This window comes from Staurois parvus, unplaced genomic scaffold (genome assembly GCF_062004578.1).
Source record: "Staurois parvus isolate SC_StPar_1 unplaced genomic scaffold, SC_StPar_1.0 ptg001136l, whole genome shotgun sequence".
NCBI classification, from domain to species: Eukaryota; Metazoa; Chordata; class Amphibia; order Anura; family Ranidae; genus Staurois; species Staurois parvus.
In genome coordinates, this window is record NW_028318932.1 from 20929 (window position 1) to 44719 (window position 23791).

The following is a 23791-nucleotide window of genomic DNA, read 5'->3' on the forward strand; positions in this document are numbered from 1 at the left end:
TGGCTGGAGCAGCCAGGTGCTGCGTGCAGGCAGCCCATGTACGTCTATGGGGATGCAGCGGCTGTACGGACACAGCCACTTGTCCTAATTTGACAAGCTGTAGACACTGGGTTCTGAATGCACACTGTCTGCATTCAGGGCCATTTACCTGCACCAACACTGGTATTTTAATTAGAGGGGTACAGGGGCCGCCGGTAGAATGGCTGTAGGGGCCCTGTGATTTTTGACGGTGGCTCTAAGGTTGCTACTTAGATTTTCACTCCTCTCCTCCCATATTATTGTGAAAGAATGAATGTTGGAGTAAGGTCAGACCTGAAGACCAGTTCTTCAAGCACTTCCAATCCGAACCCAGTGTAACTGGCATCCTCTGTGGTGGAGACTGCTGGCTTCCTTCTTTGGTCTATCATATGACATCATATGAACCTTTTCCCAAAGGTACCAGCAGTATACTGGCCGGAGCAGTGATGGCGGTTCTTTACGAAGTGTCAGGACGCTCGTCAGATGCCGAATCTCTAATTCATGCAGTGCTGCACCTGGAACAAGTCCTTACTACAGGTGAGTGATGGTGAGACGTCATCTGGTTACTTAGTGGAAGAAGCCAGGACCCTCTATATCGTGATTGCTGTCTCCTCTCAGGTGGAGGCTGGCAGGACCAGGTTGGGGGGCTTATTCCAGGGGTGAAGATTGGACGCTCTGCTCCTGCATTGCCCCTTCAGGTGACTGTGGAACGGGTTCAACTGCCAGAGGGGTTTATGGAAACGATAAACAACCATCTGCTGCTGGTTTATACTGGGAAGACCAGATTGGCACGCAATCTTCTACAGGTACGTGGTCCTCATCACACACTCACCATAGTGAAGTAAGCGAATCTTTGTGTTGTTTGATATTTCTAAATATTCAAATCTTCTCAGTGTGAATCAAGGAGTATAGCTTATATTTATTAATACAATAATGTATTTGTGCTTTTTGTAGCGGCTGTTCCACTTGTCATCATTTAGCCTCCTCTGTCAGGAATTCTGTGTTGATATCCAGTTAGAGGTTCCTTGTGGATCACTGAGAGGCACTACAGAGCCCAGTTCCTGTGTAGTCATGTGCCATGGCAGATTTACCGCTGTGTGTCACTTAGTGGCACCGGAAACCCCAATCTGTCTCCAGGAAAACATCTCTTTTTTTATCCTTTAGGATGTTCTGCGGAATTGGTACGCTCGGCTTCCAGATATCATGTTGAACGTGGATGCACTAGTGAGCAACGCCGAGCTGTGTGCCAGAGCCTTCCGTACTGGTGAGATATATTCGTCTCAAACAAAGGATCAATTTTATGTATAACCAGTTTAGCTACTTTCCTGTTCTTTATAATCAGAACACCTGAACAGAAAACTCACATTTCTATTCTGATAGGTTAAAGCAGTGGTGTTTGACTTTCTTCCTCAAGTATGGCCCATGACACCATTAAAAGGCTGCGCAAAATATTCAGCGAATGTAATCAAACAGCTGGCAGAGACAGCAGATATTCTAAAGGAGGCAGTTAGGGACTGCAGACAATGCTACAGGAGATGGTCAGAGACTGCAGACAATGCTGCAGGAGATGGTCAGAGACTGCAGACAATGCTGCAGGAGATGGTCAGAGACTGCAGACAATGCTGCAGGAGATGGTCAGAGACTGCAGACAATGCTGCAGGAGATGGTCAGAGACTGCAGACAATGCTGCAGGAGATGGTCAGAGACTGCAGACAATGCTACTGGAGATGGTCAGAGACTGCAGACAATGCTACAGGAGATGGTCAGAGACTGCAGACAATGCTGCAGGAGATGGTCAGAGACTGCAGACAATGCTACAGGAGATGGTCAGAGACTACAGGAGATGGTCAGAGACTGCAGACATACTACAGGAGATGGTCAGAGACTGCAGACATACTACAGAAGATGGTCAGAGACCGCAAACATGCCACAGGACACGGTCAGAGACCTTCTACCTTTAGAACCACTTGACGTTGGCTTTTAAAGAGACCCTGTCCTTGAAAGAGGAACTTCACACCTGGGGGTACAATTTTGCTTTTTACCCCTTACCTTTTTCACTGGCTTAAGCTCATGTACTATACTCACCCCTCCCAGTTAATCTAACGCTGTTCTGCTGTGATCCCTAGCTCCAATACTTCATGCCAAGTCTGGCATGACCATCTTGTTCCCTTTGTATCCTTGGGAGCCGGGTGTCTTTTTTGAGTTTTTGCAGCCAGCCTCCAAAGATGTGCTACCGGGTCCACATTCCTCCAGCCACTGTAAGCTGATGCAGACATGCCACAGGAGACAGTCAAAGACTGCAGACATGCTATAAGAGATAGTAAAAGATTGCAGTTATACTACAGGAGATGGTCAAAGACTGCAGCCCTGCTACAGGAGACAGTCAAAGACTGCAGACATACTACAAGAGATAGTAAAATATTGCAGTTATACTACAGGAGATGGTCAAAGACTGCAGCCCTGCTACAGGAGATGGTCAGAGACTGCAGACATACCAAAGGAGATGGTAAAAGACTGCAGCCCTGCTACAGATGGTCAGAGATTGCAGTCATATCCGAGGGTCACGGGGGTTTAGAGAATATGTTCACAGATCTGATGTGTGATATTCTCCCGCAGGCGACCTGGAGCGACTGGGTCATTGTCTGTCCACATACTGGCAGCAGAAGAAGTGCATGGCACCTGGCTGTGAGCCGCAGGCTGTACGCAGGATAATGGACATGTTAGAGCCACACGTGTATGGGCAGAGCCTGGCCGGAGCTGGAGGAGGAGGCTTCCTCTATGTACTAACAAAGGAGCCGGAGCAGAAAAACGTCATACAGAGACTACTGGAGAACACACAGGTAACCAGGGTCCAGGATACAGGTATTGGGGAATAAATCCATATCCTAATACCTGCAGGGAAGGGGGGGTTGGAGGTGTGTTCATGTGTCACACTGCACATAGGACATGTATGTAACACATGGCCATAAACTGAAACAAGAGAGTGCGCGTAGTGTCATTCATGTTGGTGTGCCATCAGTCAACACAGTGACAGAAACCTACATCATGCCCTATGCATTTGTTCTTCAAATAAAGGTTGGCTGTGTAACAGGGACTGATTGGCGCAAATTAAAGGAGAATTTCACCTTTTGCTAAAAAAATAAATGCACCCGTATGCAAAAAAGCAAAAATGTGCATTTATTTTTTTTCAAAGCATTGCAACCATGATCAGTGGATTGTGGGTCCAATGATCTGGTTCCTACAGCCTATTCCTCCAGCTCGAGGTATGGGTTCTTCATCTATGGAGCTGGAGGAAGTGTCAATGGATTACAGTTGCAGTGAGGACGCCGCATTTGTGCTCCATTCACACTCAGGGAGTGGCTTGGCCTCACGCCACACTCTATCCTCATTGGCTCACTGGCTGTGACTGGCAGTAGCCAATGGCTCCCAGTGCTGTGTGAGCCAGTGAGGAGAGAAAGACCCCAGACAGTCGCTGCTCTCATGCACATCACTGGATCAACATGGGGCTCAGGTAAGTATAAGGGGGGAGCTGCACCCAGAAGGTTTTTTACCTTAAAGAGGAGCTCCAGTCTCCACAAAAAAATTAAACGTCAGCAGCTCCAAATACTGTAGCTGCTGACTTTTAATATAATGACACTTTCCTGTCCAGGGATTTAGCGATGTCTTTATCTAAGCTGATTTTTCAATCGGCTTCGGGTGCAGGAGTCAGCATCTTAGGTAAGGGAAACAGACAGTGAAGCCTACCGGCTTCATAGCTGGTTTCCTACTGCGTATGCACAAGCCTCACTGCTTTGTGAATGGTCCTGCAGTCTTCTGGGTCCTGTGTGTGTCCCATAAGGCTACATGGAGAAGGGGGGGGGGGGGGGGGGTTCAACTTCCTCACAGATCACCACGGCGATCTGTCCTGGAAGTGAAAATGGGTACCTGTCAAGACCAGGTACCCATTTCCCCACCAAAAAGTGCCAAATGTGGAAGTGGAGGGGGGAGGGTAAAAAGAAGCAGAACTAACCCTTCTGGGTGAAGTTCCACTTTAATGTATAGAATACATTAAAGGTAAAAACCCTTGAGCCTTTAGAACCACTTTAATGCAGAAGAGACGTGGCATCTTTTCTGCATTAAAAACCTGCCTGTTCACACTCAACCTTATTTTTTTACCTGTAATAAAAAAATAAATTCTGTCTGAATCCAGAACCACTTTAACCATTAGCCGCCCGGCCTATAGCCGTTTGGCGGTGGCAAAACTGCTTCACCTTTCCGGGTGCACGCCATTTGGCGTGCTCCCGCACATGCGCGGTTGCAGAGCCACGCAGCGGCGCGATCTGTCACCGGCCGTGCACCTCGGACACGGCCGATGACAGATCTGAGTACCGGCCCCCGTTGCTGGTACCATGTGACCTGCTGTGACCAATCACAGCAGGTCACATGGCAGTTCTATACAATGGATGGCTTCATTCATGCCATCCATTGTATACTAGTGCCTAGCTGTGAATGGTCACAGCAGGTCACATGCACATGTCATGTGATTAGCTGTGGCCAAATCACAGCTAAGCACAAAAAAAAAAAAAACCTGAATGAATCGATTTCATTCTGGTAAATGCTTGCTTATAGCAAAGTAATTCTTTGCTATAAGCAAATTGTGTAAAAAAAAAAAAAATACTGATCACTTCCCCAAAGTAGTACAATGTTACTATGGTAACATTGTACTACTTTGGTCATAGTAAAATATGAAAAAAAAAATCTTAAAAAAAAATGTAATAAATTAAAAATAATAAAAAAAAAAATATATATATATATGTATTTTTTTCATACTGTCACTAGTCAGTGTTCCTGTTCACCGCCATGCCAGTTATATGATGACGCTGTACTGCACTGGTCACAGTATGTAAAAAATAAATAGTGAAAATAATTTTTTTAATTTTCCGAAAAATGAAAAAAAAAATAAAACTTCAAAAAAAAAAAAGGGGTCCTTTGGGGGATATCTGTACTGTCCTGACATTCTTGGACCTCAAGAAATTAGATTGGCTGTCAGTACTTCAGGATTGATCAATATTCAGATCTATACCATAGTTTGTGAACTCTATAACTTTCCTACAAACTAAAAAATACATCCTAATTTGGGTTATTTTCACCAAAGACATGTAGCAGAATACATCTCGGCCTTAAATTTATGAAGAAAAATTATTTATTTACAAAAATTTATAACAGAAACAAAGAAAAACGTGTTTTTTTTCAAAATTTTCGGTTTTTTTTGTTAATTTAGCAAAAAATAAAAACCCCAGCGGTGATTAAATACCACCAAAAGAAAGCTCTAGTTATGTGAAGAAAATGATAAAATTTTAGTTTGGGTACAATGTTGTATGACCGCGCAATTGTCATTCAAAGTGTGAGAGCGCTGAAACCTGAAAAATGGCCTGGGCAGGAAGGTGTAAAATTGCCCGGTATTGAAATGGTTAAATATCTGCATTGTACTAACCAGTTCTTTCTAATGTGTGTTTCAGGGCCTGGAGCGCTGCAGTGTGCACTGTGTACGGCTGGATACCAAGACGTTCTCTGTACGGCAGGAGACGGGGAGCCCTGATGACCATTGACGTACTCTGTGCAGCTGCAGATTGATAGCCATAATGATACGTGACGTACTCTGTGTCAGAGGCGGGGTCATCTGAGTACATGAGTATGTTCTATGGGAATTAATAATGGAAACAAATGATCCTTTTTGCCATACCATACACCAAGGAGTCGGAGATGGCTCCTCACTATGTTCCAGGCGCATAGTAGGGTTCTGTGATTTATTTTTTTTGTAATCTTTTTATTAAAAAAAACTGTTTCTTTATTATACCATGATGTAGTATGCAATACATGCTCAGGACAGTAATCATTTTAATGTAAAAGTGCCTTAATCAAGGAGTGACCCCAAAATGTAGAGAATAAAGAGTGATAACTGGTTACAATGCATCCCAACTGAAGTCTGAGTCCCCTGTCCATACAGGTTGTATCCTCCAACCCGGCTGTCAGCTCAGTTTGTATCCTTCGAGCATGCATTGTTGGAGCCAGAGTCACCTCCTGTTCTATAGGAGGTTCAGTCCGTAATCTGAAACATTATAACCATTTACAGCCGCAAACGTTTGATGTCTTCACTGCGGAAGTCTATACGTAAAGCCAGAACTTGTCGTACCTCTGCAGGGGTGAGTCTCCAGGTCAGGGGCCCAGAATTGGGCCCCCAGTAGTCCAGGATCTCAGTTACCTGGAGAGAAAATAGCATCAACAAAGGCTTATAGAATATGGAAAAGAAAGAGAACAGAAAATACCCAGTTGAAATAAAAATGCTAATGATAAATCACTAGAATGGGCCAAGCTTTGCCTCTTCAGACATTGCCAGATTATCACCTTTATTCAGCCTCTGGCCACACTGGCACTTAAATCTTTCTGCTACTGAGAGACAATTATCTCATCACATAAATTTCATTGTCCATGTAGCCCCATGGCCTTACTTTGAAATCAGTTTGACCCCCTCCGAACTTTCCCCTGGCTCCTCGCCATCCAACATGTCAGTTCCCTTCATGTACAGCTTAGTGAAAAATCAACCCCATAATGATGAACCCAGACCAGCACTAAGTGCCCCTCACCCTCTCCAAATTCAGGATTGTCGCCATCTGGGAAAGTCGAGCGAACTTGTCACGGATGGTCCATGTAGTCACCGTGGTGAGATAAGCAATAAGGGAGCGCAGTTCCTTGTCAAACTGCAGACCACCGAGCTACACCCAGGACAGAGACACAAACAAGGATAAACTGTCACAATCCAAACGCAGTTTAAATTAGATATCATCTGTCCTTTTCATATCTTTAAGCTGAACTCCAGGTTTGCATCCTCTTCCTCCCAATCAATGCAATGAATATTTTTCAAACAATACTTGTTTTGGGACTCCGTAATATCACAGAGGTTTTTTCAGCTTATCTTAACTCACTTGTGAGATTGAGTTTGATGTGAGGGGTTGGCAGGCTCCTAAAAATGTCATAGCACCCTGCCTCAAGCATTATTTGAAAGAACACATCCCCAGCATACTTTTAGATGTGCTAAAAGAGTGTAATCAAGGAACTGAGCGGATTGGACAGCTAAAGTCTGCAGCATTAAGTGGCCAGTAGGGAGGAGCATGCATGTCTAAAGGGATGCTGGGGATGTGTTCATTCATATAATGCTTAGAAACAGCAGTACAATGACCAATTACACAGTCACATTACATTGTGGAGATGAACAGGAGAGGACTTGCTACAAATGTAGGGAATAAGAAAAAAAATAAGGCTGGAGTTCAGCTTTCATACACTCATACAGTACATGTATCTGGTAATGTCTAGGAAAGTGGAGTTCTTGCTCCTTATTTTTTTTAACAAAAATTTTTTTATAAAGTTTTAAAATAAAATGTGATTAGGATTTAAAGAATGCCCCTGTTGTCATTGGTCAATGTTTAGCCTTACCCGGCTGAATGTGGACTTCAGGATCACCTTCTCCAGCTCCATGGCAATGAGACTGGTCAGCAGACTGGTAAGATTTTCATGAATGATGGAGGAGAGTCCAGCCTGCAGAGACAAAGCTATTAGATATAACATTTTCTCCAGATACATCTGTAACCCCAGAAACACAGCATGCACCTAGCCACGGTCATAACCCCAGCAACACAGCGTGTACCCAGCAACGGTCACAACCCCGGCAACACAGCACATACCTGGGAATGGTCAGAACCCTGGCAACGCAGCATGTACCCAGTAACAGTCATAGCCCTGGCAACACAGCACATACCTGGGAATGGTCAGAACCCTGGCAACGCACCATGTACCCAGTAACAGTCATAACCCTGGCAGCACAGCAGGTATCTAGGAATGGTCAAAGCCCATGCAACACAGTGCAGTAATCATAATACCGACATCTCAGCATGTACCTAAGGACGGTCATAACCCTGGCAACACAACATGTACCCTGACAATGGTCATAACCTCAACAACACAGCATGTACCCAGGAATAGCCACAACCCCAATACCAGGCCAGCCTTGTGTTTACCTTAAACTCAGACATGAGCTGCTCCAGGTTCACTATGAATTGCTGCCCCCAAGGGTCGTTGGCTTCATAGTCATTAAATTCCTCCTAAAGCAGATATCAGAATGATAAACCAATAAACTTTCCAATTTGATGACACTCACCTACCATCAACATTCACTTACCTCCTCGATATTGTGTGATACAGACAGGAAGAGGTTAATCCAGGGCTTCACTTGTGGCTTGATGGCTGTGCTGTTCAACTCTCCTAGACCCTCCTGTATAGCGAATAATATAAGTGTGTCAGCAAAGCACGCAGAGCACCGATGTAACGTCGAAGGAGGGGACAAGGGGCTCGGATTTACCTGCAGGAGGTCTCGGAACTTGTTAGAAACAGATGCCATGTCACAAAGACAGCTGTCAATCTTGGCCTTGGCTTGTTCACCTCCAGATTCTGTGTTAAAGAGCTTCCTGCAGTCATTCTAGAAGGAAACCAAAGAGTTATAGGGGATGATGAGTGGGGGAAAGAATATTATATAGAGGCTGACAATATTTATTATATAGGGGAACAGCCAGCCCACCCCCCCCCTCTTGATTCAGCGATATCCACGAGAGCCTTGGTTCTCCAGGGACTCTCACTCATGATTGGCTGAGGCAGCAACAGGAGCCATTGACTCCCGCTGCTGTCAATCACAACCAGTGAGTCAATCAGGAGAGGGCAGGGCTGAGCAGGAGCTTTGCATGTGAATGGACATGCAGAGCAGCAGCTCGGGAGCGCACCTGCTTGAGTGCCCCTAAAGCAAGCGGTTTGCTATGGGAGCACCTGACAGGCGGGAGGGGCCGGGTGTGCTGGTGGGGGACCCAAGAAGAGGAGGATCTGGGCTGCTCTGTACAAAACCATCACACAGAGCAGGTAAATATAACGTGTTTGTTATTTTTATGAAAAAACAAAAAACAAGACTTTATTATAACTTTAATCAAACGTCTCATGGAACAAGGCATTTGGGTTAAGCAGGCCGTCCCTGTAAATCTGCAGGTTAAGATATCTGGGAACACTATGATATTCCACAATTGGTACGGTATGCGAAGTGACTTCGCCAGCTGTTCACCATGACTCTTGTTATAAACACCAGCCTACCTCCAGGTTCTTCTTCAGAGTCATGATGTTTTCACTGCAAACCTCTACGTTATTAAGACAGACCTGAAAGAGAGAAGATACAAACTGGTCAGCAGTGAATGGTCAGTTCTCCACTCCCCTTCCCCGTAACACAGTTCCCCCGCTCTCACCAGGAAGGACATTTTGGCTTCATCGTTGCTCTCTATGCCCTTCGTGTCGAACTTTCCCTGCTGGAGACTGCTCTGCATGAGGTTGACCGCACTGGTGACTCCACGCTGGATGTCCTGGAAGGTGGTGGCTGGGAAACCCATCCTTAACTTGTTACACAGAACCTCCCTGGGGTGATGGAGAGATATGGGGGACAGAAGTGTTTTCATGAGAAAGGCATTACAGTGATGGTAGTGGGGGGCGAGATACAGGGATGATGGGTTACAGGGGGGATACAGCCAAATAAAAAAATGTTTCTTACAACACAGAAATTTCTCAGTTTTGGCCCCTGTGAGTCTGTTACAAGCAGCAATCCTGTCAGTCGCTCCATACATGAACAACCCACCCCCACCAGGATATAACCCAGAGTTACCGGAAATCTCCCTCCAACATGGTGGTGGAGAGGTTAATCATGGCACACAGGCAGTCTATGCTGGAGCTGGAGAGAGCACGTCCTATACATTTCTTCACTATGTAGAAGACGTCGTCCACCATACTGGAAGTTAGCTGCCCCCGCTCATAGGAATCCATGGCCACAGCCTACAAAGGATGGAGAGACATTAGAAGGACAATTTGGTGACTTAATTGCTTGTTAATGAGCAAACCCTGGGATATGCAGTGACATCACCCCCTTGTCTTCTTCCAGGCTACCCTGAGATCAGTTCCCCAGCATAGACACTCTTGCCAACCCTCCATACCAGTTATCCCAGTATGGGACTCGAAGACTGATGAATGGTGCTGTCATAGTACCCTGCATATAGTATGTGTAGGAAATATTCTGCACCTGCATTTTTGCCAAAGCCCAATTTTGTCATTCCTCGGGAAGCTAGTCACCATATTAGTGGAGGTATATGATACCATAGTTCCTATTTCCTGCCCTTAATGACAATCAGTATAGTTCAATCTTCAGAAGCAGGAGTGGGCATGATATGCATTTTAAACTCCTCATAGATTCCTGCAATGTTAAAATAATGGAAAATGTGCTGTTCCAAGTGTTCCACTGCTTCTAATTGGCAATATGCCTAAGCAGCCTTTTTCAACCAGGGTTACTCCAGAGGTTGCTTAGGAGTTCCTTTAGTAGTGAACATAGGTGGATTGGTCTCCTGCCTGATGATCTCTGACACTGAAGCCATTCCACAGAACCATTGGCATGGGACCAGTGGAACTTCTCTGGTTGCTCAGATAAGTAACCACTGGCACCAATGATCAAGTTATCTGTCTCTAAAGGGGAACATTTCTCTCATTGACCACCAACATAAGAAGCATTCTTCCCATTGTCCACCAATGTAAGTGGCATTCTTCCAACTGACCACCAATGTAAGGAGCATTCTTCCCACTGACCACCAATGGAAGGAGCATTCTTCCCACTGACCACCAATGGAAGGAGCATTCTTCCCACTGACCACCAATGGAAGGAGCATTCTTCCCACTGACCACCAATGGAAGGAGCATTCTTCCCACTGACCACCAATGGAAGGAGCATTCTTCCCACTGTCCACCAATGGAAGGAGCATTCTTCCCACTGACCACCAATGGAAGGAGCATTCTTCCCACTGACCACCAATGGAAGGAGCATTCTTCCCACTGACCAGCAATGGAAGGAGCATTCTTCCCACTGACCAGCAATGGAAGGAGCATTCTTCCCACTGACCACCAATGGAAGGAGCATTCTTCCCTTTGACCACCAATGGAAGGAGCATTCTTCCAACTGACCACCAACGTAATCTCCCCTTACCCCTCCTTTTACTTGCCCGAGCCTTCATTTGATCCAGTGCTGTGCACGTCTCCAGCTCTTCTCTCCCCTCACTTGTGGATCTCACTGGCTTTGCTGGAACACCGGGAGCCATTGGCTCCCGCTGCGGTCAATAAAAGCCAGTGATGAGGGAGCGGGAGGGCGGGGCCGAGTCCCACTGTCTGTGTCAATGGACACTGCAGCAGGGCTCGGTTGCGAGCACACACAAGTGCCCCATGGAAAGCAGTTTCCTATAGGGGCACTGGACAGAGAGGAAGGGCCAGGAGAGCCTGCAGGGGACCCAGGATTAGGAGGTTTTGGGCCACTCTGTGCTGTTTAATTGCACAAAGCAATGTACCTTTACAACCACTTTAAAATTGTTCCCTCTGACTTAAGCCGGCCATAGAAGGTTAGACTCTCGGCCAGTTCTGCAGGAACTAGGTGAGATTTGAACCATGTATTTGCAAGCTGAATGTACCAAGTTGATCAATCGATCAACTTGGGTACAACCGGCCTGCTGGATTTTACATGCGATTATCGCTTGCGGCTAGTATAGCTGCTAGCAAAAATCACCGCCTTCCCCTGCTGGGAGAATACAATAGCTTGGCGGGAGGGATTCACCCCTCAAGACTGACTGTGTTGATAGGGGAACACAGGAAAGAAATTCACTCCATGTACGGGCTGCTTAAGCCATTTTTTTTCTATTTCAGTCATTTTTACTGAAAGCGTTTGCATCAATGAACAATGGAGGTTCAGTACAGTACAAAAGTGAATCATCCAATAGTATTTTAGTGGCAAAGTAACAAAAGACAAATTTTATTTTTTTTTTAGTACAGGAGCATTGTCTTGTTTTTTTTTATCCCACAACATTGATGTTATGGGTAGCAAATTTCTCAATAGTCTATTTTCCAGTCCAATAGTCCCCATCTTTTTATGACACCTGCCTGTACCATTCCCCTCCCCTGGCCTCTGTGATGGAAACTGATCGGACAACTGTGCAGTGGCTCTTAGAGAAAGCTTCACTGTAATGATACATTTGCAGAAATTATATGGATGGTCAATACTGCCCACAGTGCCAGTCTGGTTATGCGTCTGTATCTTCCTCTTTTCTATTGTGCACCCTCCCCCCAGCCAATGGTGACCACGATTACCTTATTGACAGACTCCCTCATGTAATACTCCTCCATGGTGATGTAATACCCGATCAGTTCCTGCATTGTTCGACTCAGTAAACAATGGTTCAGTAGTTTGTCCATGCACTGCTGATGCTCTGAAATGACAGAGAGGAAGCTTCATGTGGGATGGAGCCCCAATTTTCCTGTCTAATCTGTGATAATGTCTGATATGCTTGCAGACTGTTCTAATGCTGAACACTCCGCTGTGTAAATCTACATCTGTTCTACAGACAAGGAGAGGGTTGTAAAATCTGGTGGTACTCGGGCAGAGGAAGTACCTTGTTTAACATCTTCGGCTGCAACCGAATCCCCCACATCAAAGTCCGACATCAAGCGGCGCCGGATAAAGCGGAGGTAAAGCTCTGTGCGGGCGCTCATCAGGGTCACTTCGGCAAGTATGGGGTCCAAATCTCTGGAATATAGGAAACAATAATGGAATTCAACATTAGAAACTCCATTGATCCACCTTCAGAATCTACCCAAAACCAGCTGCCTGTCTGCTGTTTAAACCCTCATTGCAATACATTGCAAGACTTGTCCCTCATCTTCTCTAATGCATACTCAGAAAACACCCAAGACCTGTCCTCTGTCTGTTATAATACACAATCAGATTACATCCCGATACTGGTCTCCTGTCTGCTATAATAACCCTCAGAATACACCCCAAGACCTGTCGCCAGTTTGCTGTAATACACCCTCAGAATGCAATCCGAGACCTGTCTCCGATCTATAATACACCCCAACACCTGTACCCCATCTTCTATAATACACACTCAGAAAACAACCCCAGACCTGCCCTCTGTCTGCTAGAATATACAATCAGAAAACACCCCAACATTGGTCCCCTGTCGCCTACAGTACACCCCAAGACTTTTCCTGATCTGCTATAATACACCCCAACACCATTCCCCTATCTTTTGCAATACACCCTAAGACCTGTCTCCTTGTGCTCTACAATACACCCCCAGAATACAGGCCCAAACCTGTTCCCAGTCTTCTATAATACATGCTCAGAAACACCCCGAGATCAGTCTGCTGTCTGCTATAATACATGCTCAGAATACACCCAGACCTGGTCCCCTGTCTCCTATAGTACCACCTGTAGACAGTTCTTCTGTCTGCTGTAAGACACACTCAGAATACACCTCAACACTGGTCCCTTGTCTGCTGTAATACATCCTCAGAATACACCCTGCAACCTGTCCCCATCTGCTATAATACATCCTTAGAACCCAGCCCAAGATCTGTCCATTGTATGCTATAATACATGCTCAGAATACACCCTGCAACCTGTCCCTGTATGCTATAATACACCCTCAGAATCCAATCCGAGATCTGTCCTCTGTCTACAATAAAACATGCTCAGAATACACCCTGCAACCTGTCCCGTCTGCTATAATACATCCTTAGAACCCAGCCCAAGATCTGTCCTCTGTCTACTATAATACATGCTCAGAATACACCCTGCAACCTGTCCCCATCTGCTATAATACATCCTTAGAACCCAGCCCAAGATCTGTCCATTGTATGCTATAATACATGCTCAGAATACACCCTGCAACCTGCCCCGTCTGCTATAATACACCCTCAGAATCCAATCTGAGATCTGTCCTCTGTCTACTATAATACATGCTCAGAATACACCCTGCAACCTGTCCCGTCTGCTATAATACATCCTTAGAACCCAGCCCAAGATCTGTCCATTGTATGCTATAATACATGCTCAGAATACACCCTGCAACCTGCCCCGTCTGCTATAATACACCCTCAGAATCCAATCTGAGATCTGTCCTCTGTCTACTATAATACATGCTCAGAATACACCCTGCAACCTGTCCCGTCTGCTATAATACACCCTCAGAATCCACTCCAAGATCTGTCTTCTGTCTACTATAATACATGCTCAGAAACCCTCTGAGACCAGTCTTCTGTTTGCTGTAGTACACTCTTAGAAACATACCGACACTGGTCCTGTCTGCTATAATACATCCTCAGACCTGTCCTCCATCTGCTATAATACATCTTCAGAACACACTCTGAGACTTGTCCCCCTCATCTGCTTTAATACACACTCAGAATCCACCCCAAACCTTAACCCCCTCTGGCATATGTTTAAGAAATTCAGCATCATTTACCAAAATTAACTGAAAAGGCTTCAAAGGACAGAGACAGAAGAGATGGCAGATAGAAGCATAGTGTGCGTGTTTTGTCCTCTGCTAAAATCACAGCAGTAGCAACGTCTATACTGGATAAAATCCCCAAACACATGGCATCAATAAAGGGATGTCCAGCACACATTCTTTATAATCTATGAGCACTCTCATTCTCAGTCTCTGGGAACAAGCATTGCTTCACACACCTTCAATCCCTCTGTCCAGGGAGTACTCAGTGGCAGGGAGATCAAGTTTTGCTCGTTTTGATGCATGCTGCAGAGAATGAATGGTGGTGGCAGAGTGTGGCAGGTGATACTGCTACAAATATACTATAAATATGGCCAAAGGTTTGTGTACCTGTTATTGTTCCCCACTAGGCACCAACAGTGACATGCACTGACCTGGGCTCAATCTTGTCACCGGAGAAGGATCTCATCATACTGTTCTGCACCTGCTGGAACTGGGAGACAACACATGACAGAGTGACACAATGACCTTGAATCTTCTCTGTAAGAAAGTTTATAGATGGGGAGATTTGCCCTGACAATGACAGCAAGAAGAGGGAAAATCTGAAAGCTCTTCAGTTTCTGAGATTTTGTATCAAGTTTGGAAATAATTCAAATCCTGCTTCTATTTTAACCATTGCACTGCCCATCCGGCAGAAATATTCAGAGCTTGTACTGTGATTATCTATGGCTCCTCCATCTCAATCGCTCATCAATTGCCTTTGATGGTGCTCCTCACTGTCCCAATCTCTCCCCACCTTCCTCAGATTATGTACCCTTATCTTCCTTTGATCTCTTAACTGTCCCCCATCTCTCCTCACCTACCTCTGATTGGCCTCCTTAATATTCCCATCTCTCCACACGTGCCTCAGATTAGGCCCCTCACTGGCCCCATCTCTCACCTTCCTGTGATTGGATACCTTACCATTCCCGTTTCTCCTTACCTTTTTCTGATTGGGCTATGCACCATTCCTATTCTCTTCTCACCTTCCTCTGACTGGTCTCCTAACAATCCCCCATGTCTCCGCATCTTTCTCTGACTGGGTACCTCACCTCTGCCTCTTCTCACCTTTCTCCGATTGGGCTACACACCATTCCTAGTCTCTTCTCAGCTTCCTCTGGTTTGTCTACTAACCATTCCCCATCTCTCTTCACCTTTCTATGATTGGGCTCCTCACCATTCCCATCTCTCCACTCCTTCCTCTAACTGGGCTTCTTTCCAGCTCCCATCACCTTGCTCCGATTGGGCTACTCAACATTCCCACCTCTCCTCATCTTTCTGTGATTAGGTACCTCCCCATTCTTGTCTCTTCTCACCTTCCTCTGATTAGGCTACACACATAACCAACTCTCCTCACATTCCTTTGATCGGTCTCCTAACCATCCTCCATCTCGCCTCACCTTTCTCTGATTGGGTTCCTCACCAGTCCATCTCTCCTTACTTTCCTCTGATTGGGCTCCTCATGTCCGGTGGCACCTCTCCTTACTTTCCTCTGACTGGGCTCCTCACTGTCCCATCTCCTACCTTTCTCTGTTTGGGTATCTCACCATTCCCATCTCTCTTCACTTTCCTCTAATTGAGCTCCTCATTGTTCTATCTCTCCTCACCTTTCTGTGATTGGGCTTCTCATCATTCCCATTCTTCCTTACCTACCTCCATTTGGGTACCTCACCATTCATATCTCTCCTCCCCTTTCTCTGATTGGGCTTCTCACCATGGTCTTCTTACCTACCTCCGATTGGGTACCACACCATTCAACTTTCTCCTCACCTTTCTCTGATGGGGCCTTTCACTATTCCCATCTTTGCTCACCTTCCTCTGATAATCTCTCTGTTGGATGAACTTGTCCACGATTCTCTCCACTTGGCGATCACACTCTGCCTGCAAATGTTTTATGAGCATATACAGCCTCCCCGGGCCATAGTAAGTTTCCAGTATAGGTTGGTGAGTTTCCACTATTCGTGCAATTCCTGCAAGACAGGACATGTAGCAGTATCTTTGTCAAGCCAGACTTCAGGTTCCCTGTTCTATTGGATATCATGTTATAAAATCTTTTTTCCCTGATACTAACCTTCAAAAAGCAGTGTGAGTGTGTCTGCAAATAAAAGTGCTGCTCTCCTCTCATTGCTTTCGGAGCTCAGCGCAAGGGATAAGTTCTCTTCAGCTTTCTTAGCCACCTGCAGGAGTACAGGCTCAGGGGTAATGCACTGACAATCCACATCAATAAACAAAAGTAATCCATTCACTGGCGGGTCAGATGGTTTGAGTCATATTTGCTAAATGGCTCCTTTCTCCTTTACCTATGCAAGTAACCTGTAGATAAAAACAAACTGTGCTGCTTTGACTAAAATTGGATGATGTCCTTACCATATGCTTAGGCTATTTATGTGCCTTTAGAAGCTTCGTTGAAAAACTCCCAGAGATGGCAACATCCCATCCTGTCTTGTTGCCAGGGCATTGATAAGACATCTCCATCATCACAGGAGCGAGCGCTCAAAATCCTGCACATGTACGTTCCACTATCTTTTTTGCTGCAGCATTGCTGAGCTTACCGCTACTGCAACTAGGAAGAGAAAATGAAGGAATGGGGGTATGAATTGGGAGTGTCTTAGCAACATCCTAGCAACAAGGCAGGATGGGATAACAACATCTGTGGGAGTTTTTCGGCCAGCTGAGGGAGGTACGTAAAGGGCCTACACCTGTAGCAAGGCATTATTTAAAGTGTAACTTTAGTCAGATAATTAGGTCCTCATAGATTACTTCCCGCTGGCCTCATTTTGCAAGTATAGCTATGTAAACATTAAAAATAAGTGCCTATACTGTTTAAAATTCAGAAATGACTTAACCTGTTCTATACTGCTGATAGCTTCAATATTTACTGCTGCTGAAGGGGGGTGGGGAAGAGGGGAAGCAAAAGGAATGACAGACTGTGCTCATGAGGATATATTAGGGAGAGAGAAAAGAAAAGCAAAAGAAGTGACAGGACAAACTCTGCTGCAAGGGAGACACAAAATTGCTACAAATTACATTGTGTCTTATCTCCTCCTTTCTCCCTCAGCAACTTCAGCACTCTCAGCTACTTCAGCCTTCCCCTCTAGCTGAGCCTAGGCATACAATCAAGGTGGGAACTACATACTTTTTGATTGCAGAAAGTGACATACAGTTTTTGAGACCAAGGAAAAGGGGGGAGTTTTCAATAAGGAGGTGACTACTGGGCTTCAGCAAAATGGTAATCTCTGGCAAGAAGAAACAGGAACAATGCTCGAGGCAAATTGCAGCACACTCTAATTTTGGTAGCATAAATATTAAAGCAGTAGTAAACTTTAAAAAAAAAGTAAAAATCGCATACTAGCACATTACGAAAGACCTGAAAATGAAGCCCTCCAGCAGAGCGCTGTCATGGCTCCCCGAAGCTTCCATCTTCACCCGGTCTTCCTTCCGGGTTCGCAAGCTGTGGCCAGGTGATTGGTTGAGCTGTGATGCTGTCACTTCCGCCCATGCGTGAAGGGAGATTTGGCCTCAGCATGACTCTCTCAATAGACGGCACAACGTCCTTTGAGAGTGCAGTGCGCATGCGCCAGTGACATCATCGGTGCATCTACAGTAAATATCACCTAAACAGTGCGCGTTTAGGAGATATTTACAGTACCTACAGGTAAGCCTTATCAGAGGCTTACCTGTAGGTAAAAGATGCAAAATAGAGTGTGCTTCCATTTTAATGTGGAATGTATGTTCTTCCTAAAGAACATAATTATGTATCAAGTTGTTATGGGTAAAGTTCCACTTTAACTTTGGTCAAAGCTGCGCAGTTTGTTTTTATCAACAGGCACCCCTTACCCGCATAGGCAGTGTTTTTGGTAAAGGTGAAGTAACCCTTTAACACAGCAGTACATGCAGAGAGAGCCATGTTCTACTGGGAGATCACGTCTTGTGCATATGTGACACACCTGTAATTATGTGACACACCCTGAAGAGAAACAGGATGTCTCAGAACCCAGACACAACACTGCTGGCTGAACCTAGCTCACCGATAATACCAATTTATTTAGCAGGTTTTCCTCACACATCATCCAATCTCTGATTTTTTGGGGTGCACCAGGTCTTTTGACTAGGTGGACCATGTCCACTTCTCTGCCTTTTGGCTAAGATCAAGTGTAGTATCTGTTCTTATCAGTGTCCAGTGGGGGCGCTTCGCTGTCATTCTTGTTTGCAAAGATGTTTGGCTGTATAGCACCCCTGCTGGGGCTCCGATGGTTAATACAGGCCGGAACAGAAACTGAGGTGCCCACAGGCAGTTGGGGCCCGGGAGTAAATCCCCCAGGAACGTCAGAGGGGCCCAGTTCCTCCTGGTTTGAACGGATCTACCTTGTCTGGCCAGGGGCCATGGAGGCAGAGAGTCCGCGGAACAGTGCCCCGAGTGGTCGCCTCAGGGATGCTCTTATTAGCACATGAGGATGGGATCCCAATTGTGAAACATGCACATGGTCACTGATCCAAAACACTTTATCTGCACAGCGCCCTCAGGACCAGGCCTTTTGGTTAAGTCCAGGGCAATTTTTATGCTACAGGCCTCAGGGCCTACCCAGTGCACAATTGCACGGCCACTTTTTTATTTTTACTTACTTATTTATTTAATTTATTTTTTCTCCCACGTTTGTTTCACTTATGTGTGTGTTTTTTTCTCACGGATGGTAGGGTGTGGGTCCTCGGGCCTACCCTGAAGTCTAGGGGGAGGCTGTGTGGCCTTTTGGTTCCTTCCTCCCCTGTCCCTAGGGGGTCTCTCTTCGGGAGAGCCCCCTGACCTAGTACTTAGTGGCTGGCTTAGGCTAGCCACAAGGAAAGGGATCTGCCAGGCCTTTTGGCTAGGTGGACCATGTGGGAACCTTAGTCCCTGTCAGGAACCTCATGCCCCGGGGGATCAGGGTAGAGGTCCTACCCCTTCAGGGGGTGGACAAAGCACCCCTAAGTGCACTTTTTTGTGTTGGTTTTGCAATAGCACGTTTTTTGTTCACTTACGGATTTTTCGTTTTTTGCACTTCCGCGGACTTCAAAAAAAAAAAAAATCATCCAATCTCTGATTACATCTCTGGACTTTCTATTCAGAAATGGAAAAGCTATATAAAACTAGTAAAATCATACCAAAGATGAGATAGCGGTGTGTTACCTGGCGGCACAGGTATGCAGAGAACTTGCTGATTCCCTCCTCGTGCAGTCTGAGCAGTGGAAATATCTTAAAGAACCTCTCCACCTGCGGCAGGTCACCAACTTTGGTTGCGGCATCAAACTTCTCTGTGACCAGAACCTTTAGCTGCTGCTCAGCCTCTTGTAGGTGCTGAAGATTGGCATCGATCATGCTGCCTAAAATCAGATGAACTGCAAGTTACAGCTTACAACAGACTGGAACTGTTGTGAACACAGTAATCATATAAAATTTTGTCTGTGCTAGTTTAGTCTGCTTGCAAAAGGGGCTGATATACTGTGTGTGACTCCATTATGATTTAAAGTGGATGTAAACCTCAGACATGAAATATGAACAAAGTATATCCCTCTATAGTGTTTACTTGTCTCAGTCCAGAACACCAAGTGTCATTTCTCTCTGCTGCCTCGTTCCTCTGCAATCTGCATGAGTCAGATAAGTTTTCCGGACATCAAGAGCAAAAAAAAAAAAAAAAGTGACAGGGGAGGTAGCTCCAGCACACAGCCTGTGATTGACAGCCTCAACTCTTTGCTGTGTGAAGGGAAGTATGTCCCTTCCCTCCAAGCAGCTCCCACTGAGCTATGCAGAATGTAACTTCAGATCATCGCCCACTGCCTCCTAAAAGCTCAGACAAGCTGTATAATTTCTGCACTTTGAACTACTGTAGAAAAGAGATGAAGATAAACAGGTACAACTTATATAGGAGTATTTGTTTTATCTTTGTGTATCACATGAGGTCAGTCCCTTTACTAGGAATACTGGGTTTACAACCACTTTAAGACTCTGTTTACACCAACGAGATTTCAGATGTGACTTGAGTCAAACAGAATTACATGACAGAGTGAGTGATCACTGCACAGAGATAGGTGGTATGAGTGATCGCTGCACAGAGATAGGTGAGTGATCACTGCACAGAGATAGGTGGAGTGACCACTGCACAGAGATAGGTGGAGTGAGTGATCACTGCACAGAGATAGGCGGAGTGAGTGATCACTGCACAGAGATAGGTGGAGCGAGTGATCACTGCACAGAGATAGGCGGAGTGAGTGATCACTGCACAGAGATAGGTGGAGCGAGTGATCACTGCACAGAGATAGGCGGAGCGAGTGATCACTGCACAGAGATAGGCGGAGCGAGTGATCACTGCACAGAGATAGGCGGAGCGAGTGATCACTGCACAGAGATAGGCGGAGTGAGTGATCACTGCACAGAGATAGGTGGAGTGAGTGATCACTGCACAGAAATAGGTGGAGTGAGTGATCACTGCACAGAGATAGGTGGAGTGAGCGATCACTGCACAGAGATAGGCGGAGCGAGTGATCACTGCACAGAGATAGGTGGAGTGAGTGATCACTGCACAGAGATAGGCGGAGCGAGTGATCACTGCACAGAGATAGGCGGAGTGAGTGATCACTGCACAGAGATAGGCGGAGTGAGTGATCACTGCACAGAGATAGGTAGAGTGGGTGGTCCCTGACTGCACACTCTGGGGAAAGGAGAATTTACATTCCAAAACTGCATCATCCTATTAAAATGTACTAATCACAAAGTAAAACCTAACAAATCCCATCCACACATGGCTGGCTTGCCATTCCCTCTGCCTTGGGTTTCATACATTCATGGTGCGACACATAGAAGAGGAGGAACTCTGCCAAGGTCTACAGAGAAACAAGCAGCAGGACCATCACCTTCCTTCCCCTGCCGGCTCAGCTCAATGACGGATTTATCCAGGCACAGGTATCGGTGTATGTGTGCCGCAGCCTGCTCATAGTCCTCATTCTTCAGAGCAGTCTGCACCCCGTCCATGCAGAACTTCAGATCCAGAATGTCGTCTGCTCGTTGTATGGCTTGATAGAGGCGACTCTGTAAATGACACGTGAGGAGATCACTTAAACAGCGACCCACATAATTCTCACCGAGGACACACACAGATTATTGGCCTGCCTGATACTTCTCTGACAGGAATATACTGCATCACAGCCACCATTTCATCATTGCTAATATTTCTTCTTGTTATCAGTGAACTCCATGGCGGTACTATGAAGATTTGCCCCAAATTCCAGTGTTCCTTACCCAGCCACCCATCCCCTGATGTGGAAATCCTCCCCTGGATGTACCTTAGCGAGGTCCAGCTGTCGTACTTTGCTGCTGACATTTTCGGCCAGGTTACAGGTAAATGTGATCATCCCGGACAGCTGCTGGGCGTCTCCCTCTATGAGCTGCAGGTTCGGCCTGGCAGGAGACACAGTGATTATCATTTCATCCTTCACACACAGGGGTGTCCCTGCTGCTCTCTATATGCATGTGGTCACCCATGTGGATAAACCACACGGCATGTGGCTGGATCTGATTTCCATTACAGGGACACCAGCATGGAACGAAGGCTGGAGTGTCAGCTGTGACAGCCAATCAGGTTACAGCTTTCTGCAGTGTAAGGAGGGCGGGAGCCCCTCTTATGGTGTCTTCCTTCACTCTGGCCACAACATTGGTACTTACCCCATCCTTTGCAGAGCCAGCATCTTGTTCTCCACTGCCCCCTGCTGTCCGAGCAACGCCTCCAGCTCTGATTCCACCTCTTTCTGCAAGACACACATGCACCAGTCAACAGAGACACAGGGCAGGTCCTCCCAGTACTTCCTCCCCCAGAGGCTGAAACATGCCCAGTCCTCCCTCCCCCAGAGGCTGAAACATGCCCAGTCCTCCCAGTACTCCCTCCCCCAGAGGCTGAAACATGCCCAGTCCTCCCTCCCCCAGAGGCTGAAACATGCCCGGTCCTCCCAGTACTCCCTCCCCCAAAGGCTGAAACATGCCCGGTCCTCCCAGTACTGCTGTACTAAGATCCCCCCATTGAATAATATATGCCAGGTCCTCCCAGTACCCCTTCCCCAGAGACTGAAACATGCCAGGCCCTCCCGGTACCCCCTCCTCCAGAGACTGAAACATGCCAGGTCCTCCCGGTACCCCCTCCCCCAGAGACTGAAACATGCCAGGTCCTCCCAATACCCCCTCCCCCAGAGACTGAAACATGCCAGGTCCTCCCGGTACCCCCTCCCCCAGAGACTGAAACATGCCAGGTCCTCCCGGTACCCCCTCCCCCAGAGACTGAAACATGCCAGGTCCTCCCGGTACCCCCTCCCCCAGAGACTGAAACATGCCAGGCCCTCCCGGTACCCCCTCCCCCAGAGACTGAAACATGACAGGCCCTCCCGGTACCCCCTCCCCCAGGGGCTGAAACATGCCAGGCCCTCCCGCTACCCCCTCCCCCAGGGACTGAAACATGCCAGGTCCTCCCGGTACCCCCTCCCCCAGAGACTGAAACATGCCAGGTCCTCCTAGTACCCCCTCCCCCAGAGACTGAAACATGACAGGCCCTCCCGGTACCCCCTCCCCCAGGGACTGAAAAATGCCAGGTCCTCCTAGTACCTTTTCAACAGAGACTGAAACATGCCGGGTCCTCCTAGTACCCCCTCCCCCAGAGACTGAAACATGACAGGCCCTCCCGGTACCCCCTCCCCCAGGGACTGAAACATGACAGGCCCTCCCGGGACGCCCTCCCGGGACCCCCTCCCCCAGGGACTGAAACATGACAGGCCCTCCCGGGACCCCCTCCCCCAGGGACTGAAACATGACAGGCCCTCCCGGTACCCCCTCCCCCAGAGACTGAAACATGCCAGGTCCTCCTAGTACCCCCTCCCCCAGAGACTGAAACATGACAGGCCCTCCCAGTACCCCCTCCACCAGGGACTGAAACATGCAAGGTCCTCCCAGTACCCCCTCCCCCAGGGACTGAAACATGTCAGGTCCCCTCAGTACTCCCTAGGGACTGAAACATGACAGGCCCTCCTAGTACCTCCCCTCCCCCCTCAGGACGTCTGTCGGCACCTCCTCAGCACACAGCCTCTCGTAGGCCTCCTCCAGCTCCTGCAGGTCGGTTAGAGATCGGATCTGCTCCATGGTCAGTGAGGGGGTCCGGTCTCCCTGGTAACTGGCTGAGCTGGCCATGTTGACAGGCCGCATCACTTCCGGCCCCAGGACCCTTCATCTCGTCACTTCCGTCTCTAGAGGACCCTCATGCTACGTATTCTCCTGACTTCCGGGGTCCATCGGTGTGTTGGGGCTGTCCTTTCAGTGCCAGTGCTGGGAGGTGAGAGGAGCGGTT

General features: G+C 47.0%; 2 protein-coding genes and 1 pseudogene across 2 annotated transcripts in view; 2 read left to right on the forward strand and 1 right to left on the reverse strand.

Annotated features, from left to right (window-relative positions):
- The window catches only part of FCSK (fucose kinase), a gene marked incomplete at its 5' end in the record, with an annotated part of 26485 nt that extends 20515 nt beyond the window's left edge, over positions 1–5970 (forward strand). Inside the window, 5 exons of the mRNA XM_089659235.1 lie at positions 436–555; positions 637–824; positions 1183–1282; positions 2635–2858; positions 5517–5970. Of these exons, the coding sequence (XP_089515361.1) occupies positions 436–555; positions 637–824; positions 1183–1282; positions 2635–2858; positions 5517–5606 (722 nt within the window). The remainder of the gene's footprint in view (positions 1–435; positions 556–636; positions 825–1182; positions 1283–2634; positions 2859–5516) is intronic.
- COG4 (component of oligomeric golgi complex 4) lies at positions 5804–23690 on the reverse strand. Its single transcript, XM_089659220.1, has 19 exons — positions 23515–23690; positions 22129–22211; positions 21750–21864; positions 21321–21495; positions 19600–19793; positions 16507–16612; positions 16248–16405; positions 14831–14889; positions 12555–12688; positions 12253–12371; positions 9743–9909; positions 9333–9498; positions 9184–9246; positions 8411–8527; positions 8231–8323; positions 8070–8153; positions 7489–7590; positions 6642–6770; positions 5804–6259 (listed from the first exon to the last, which is right to left on the reverse strand). Exons 1-19 carry the CDS (start codon positions 23647–23649, stop codon positions 6125–6127), a joined length of 2334 nt encoding a protein of 777 aa, XP_089515346.1. The 5' UTR covers positions 23650–23690; the 3' UTR covers positions 5804–6124.
- Positions 18558–18674, forward strand: LOC149439271 (U2 spliceosomal RNA; annotated as a pseudogene).
- Positions 23691–23791: the final 101 nt, after the last annotated feature.

What these genes read in the sequence shown, in the direction of transcription:
- COG4 (XM_089659220.1), bottom strand. Translation starts at nt 23,649, where the DNA reads ATGCGGCCTGTCAACATGGCCAGCTCAGCCAGTTACCAGGGAGACCGG. An exon ending in AGAGGCTGTGTGCTGAGGAG is followed by an intron (nt 22,212 to 23,514) that starts GTGCCGACAGAC and finishes TGTGTCTTGCAG; the next exon opens with AAAGAGGTGGAATCAGAGCT. An exon ending in TGAAGTCCACATTCAGCCGG is followed by an intron (nt 6,771 to 7,488) that starts GTAAGGCTAAAC and finishes TCCTGGGTGTAG; the next exon opens with CTCGGTGGTCTGCAGTTTGA.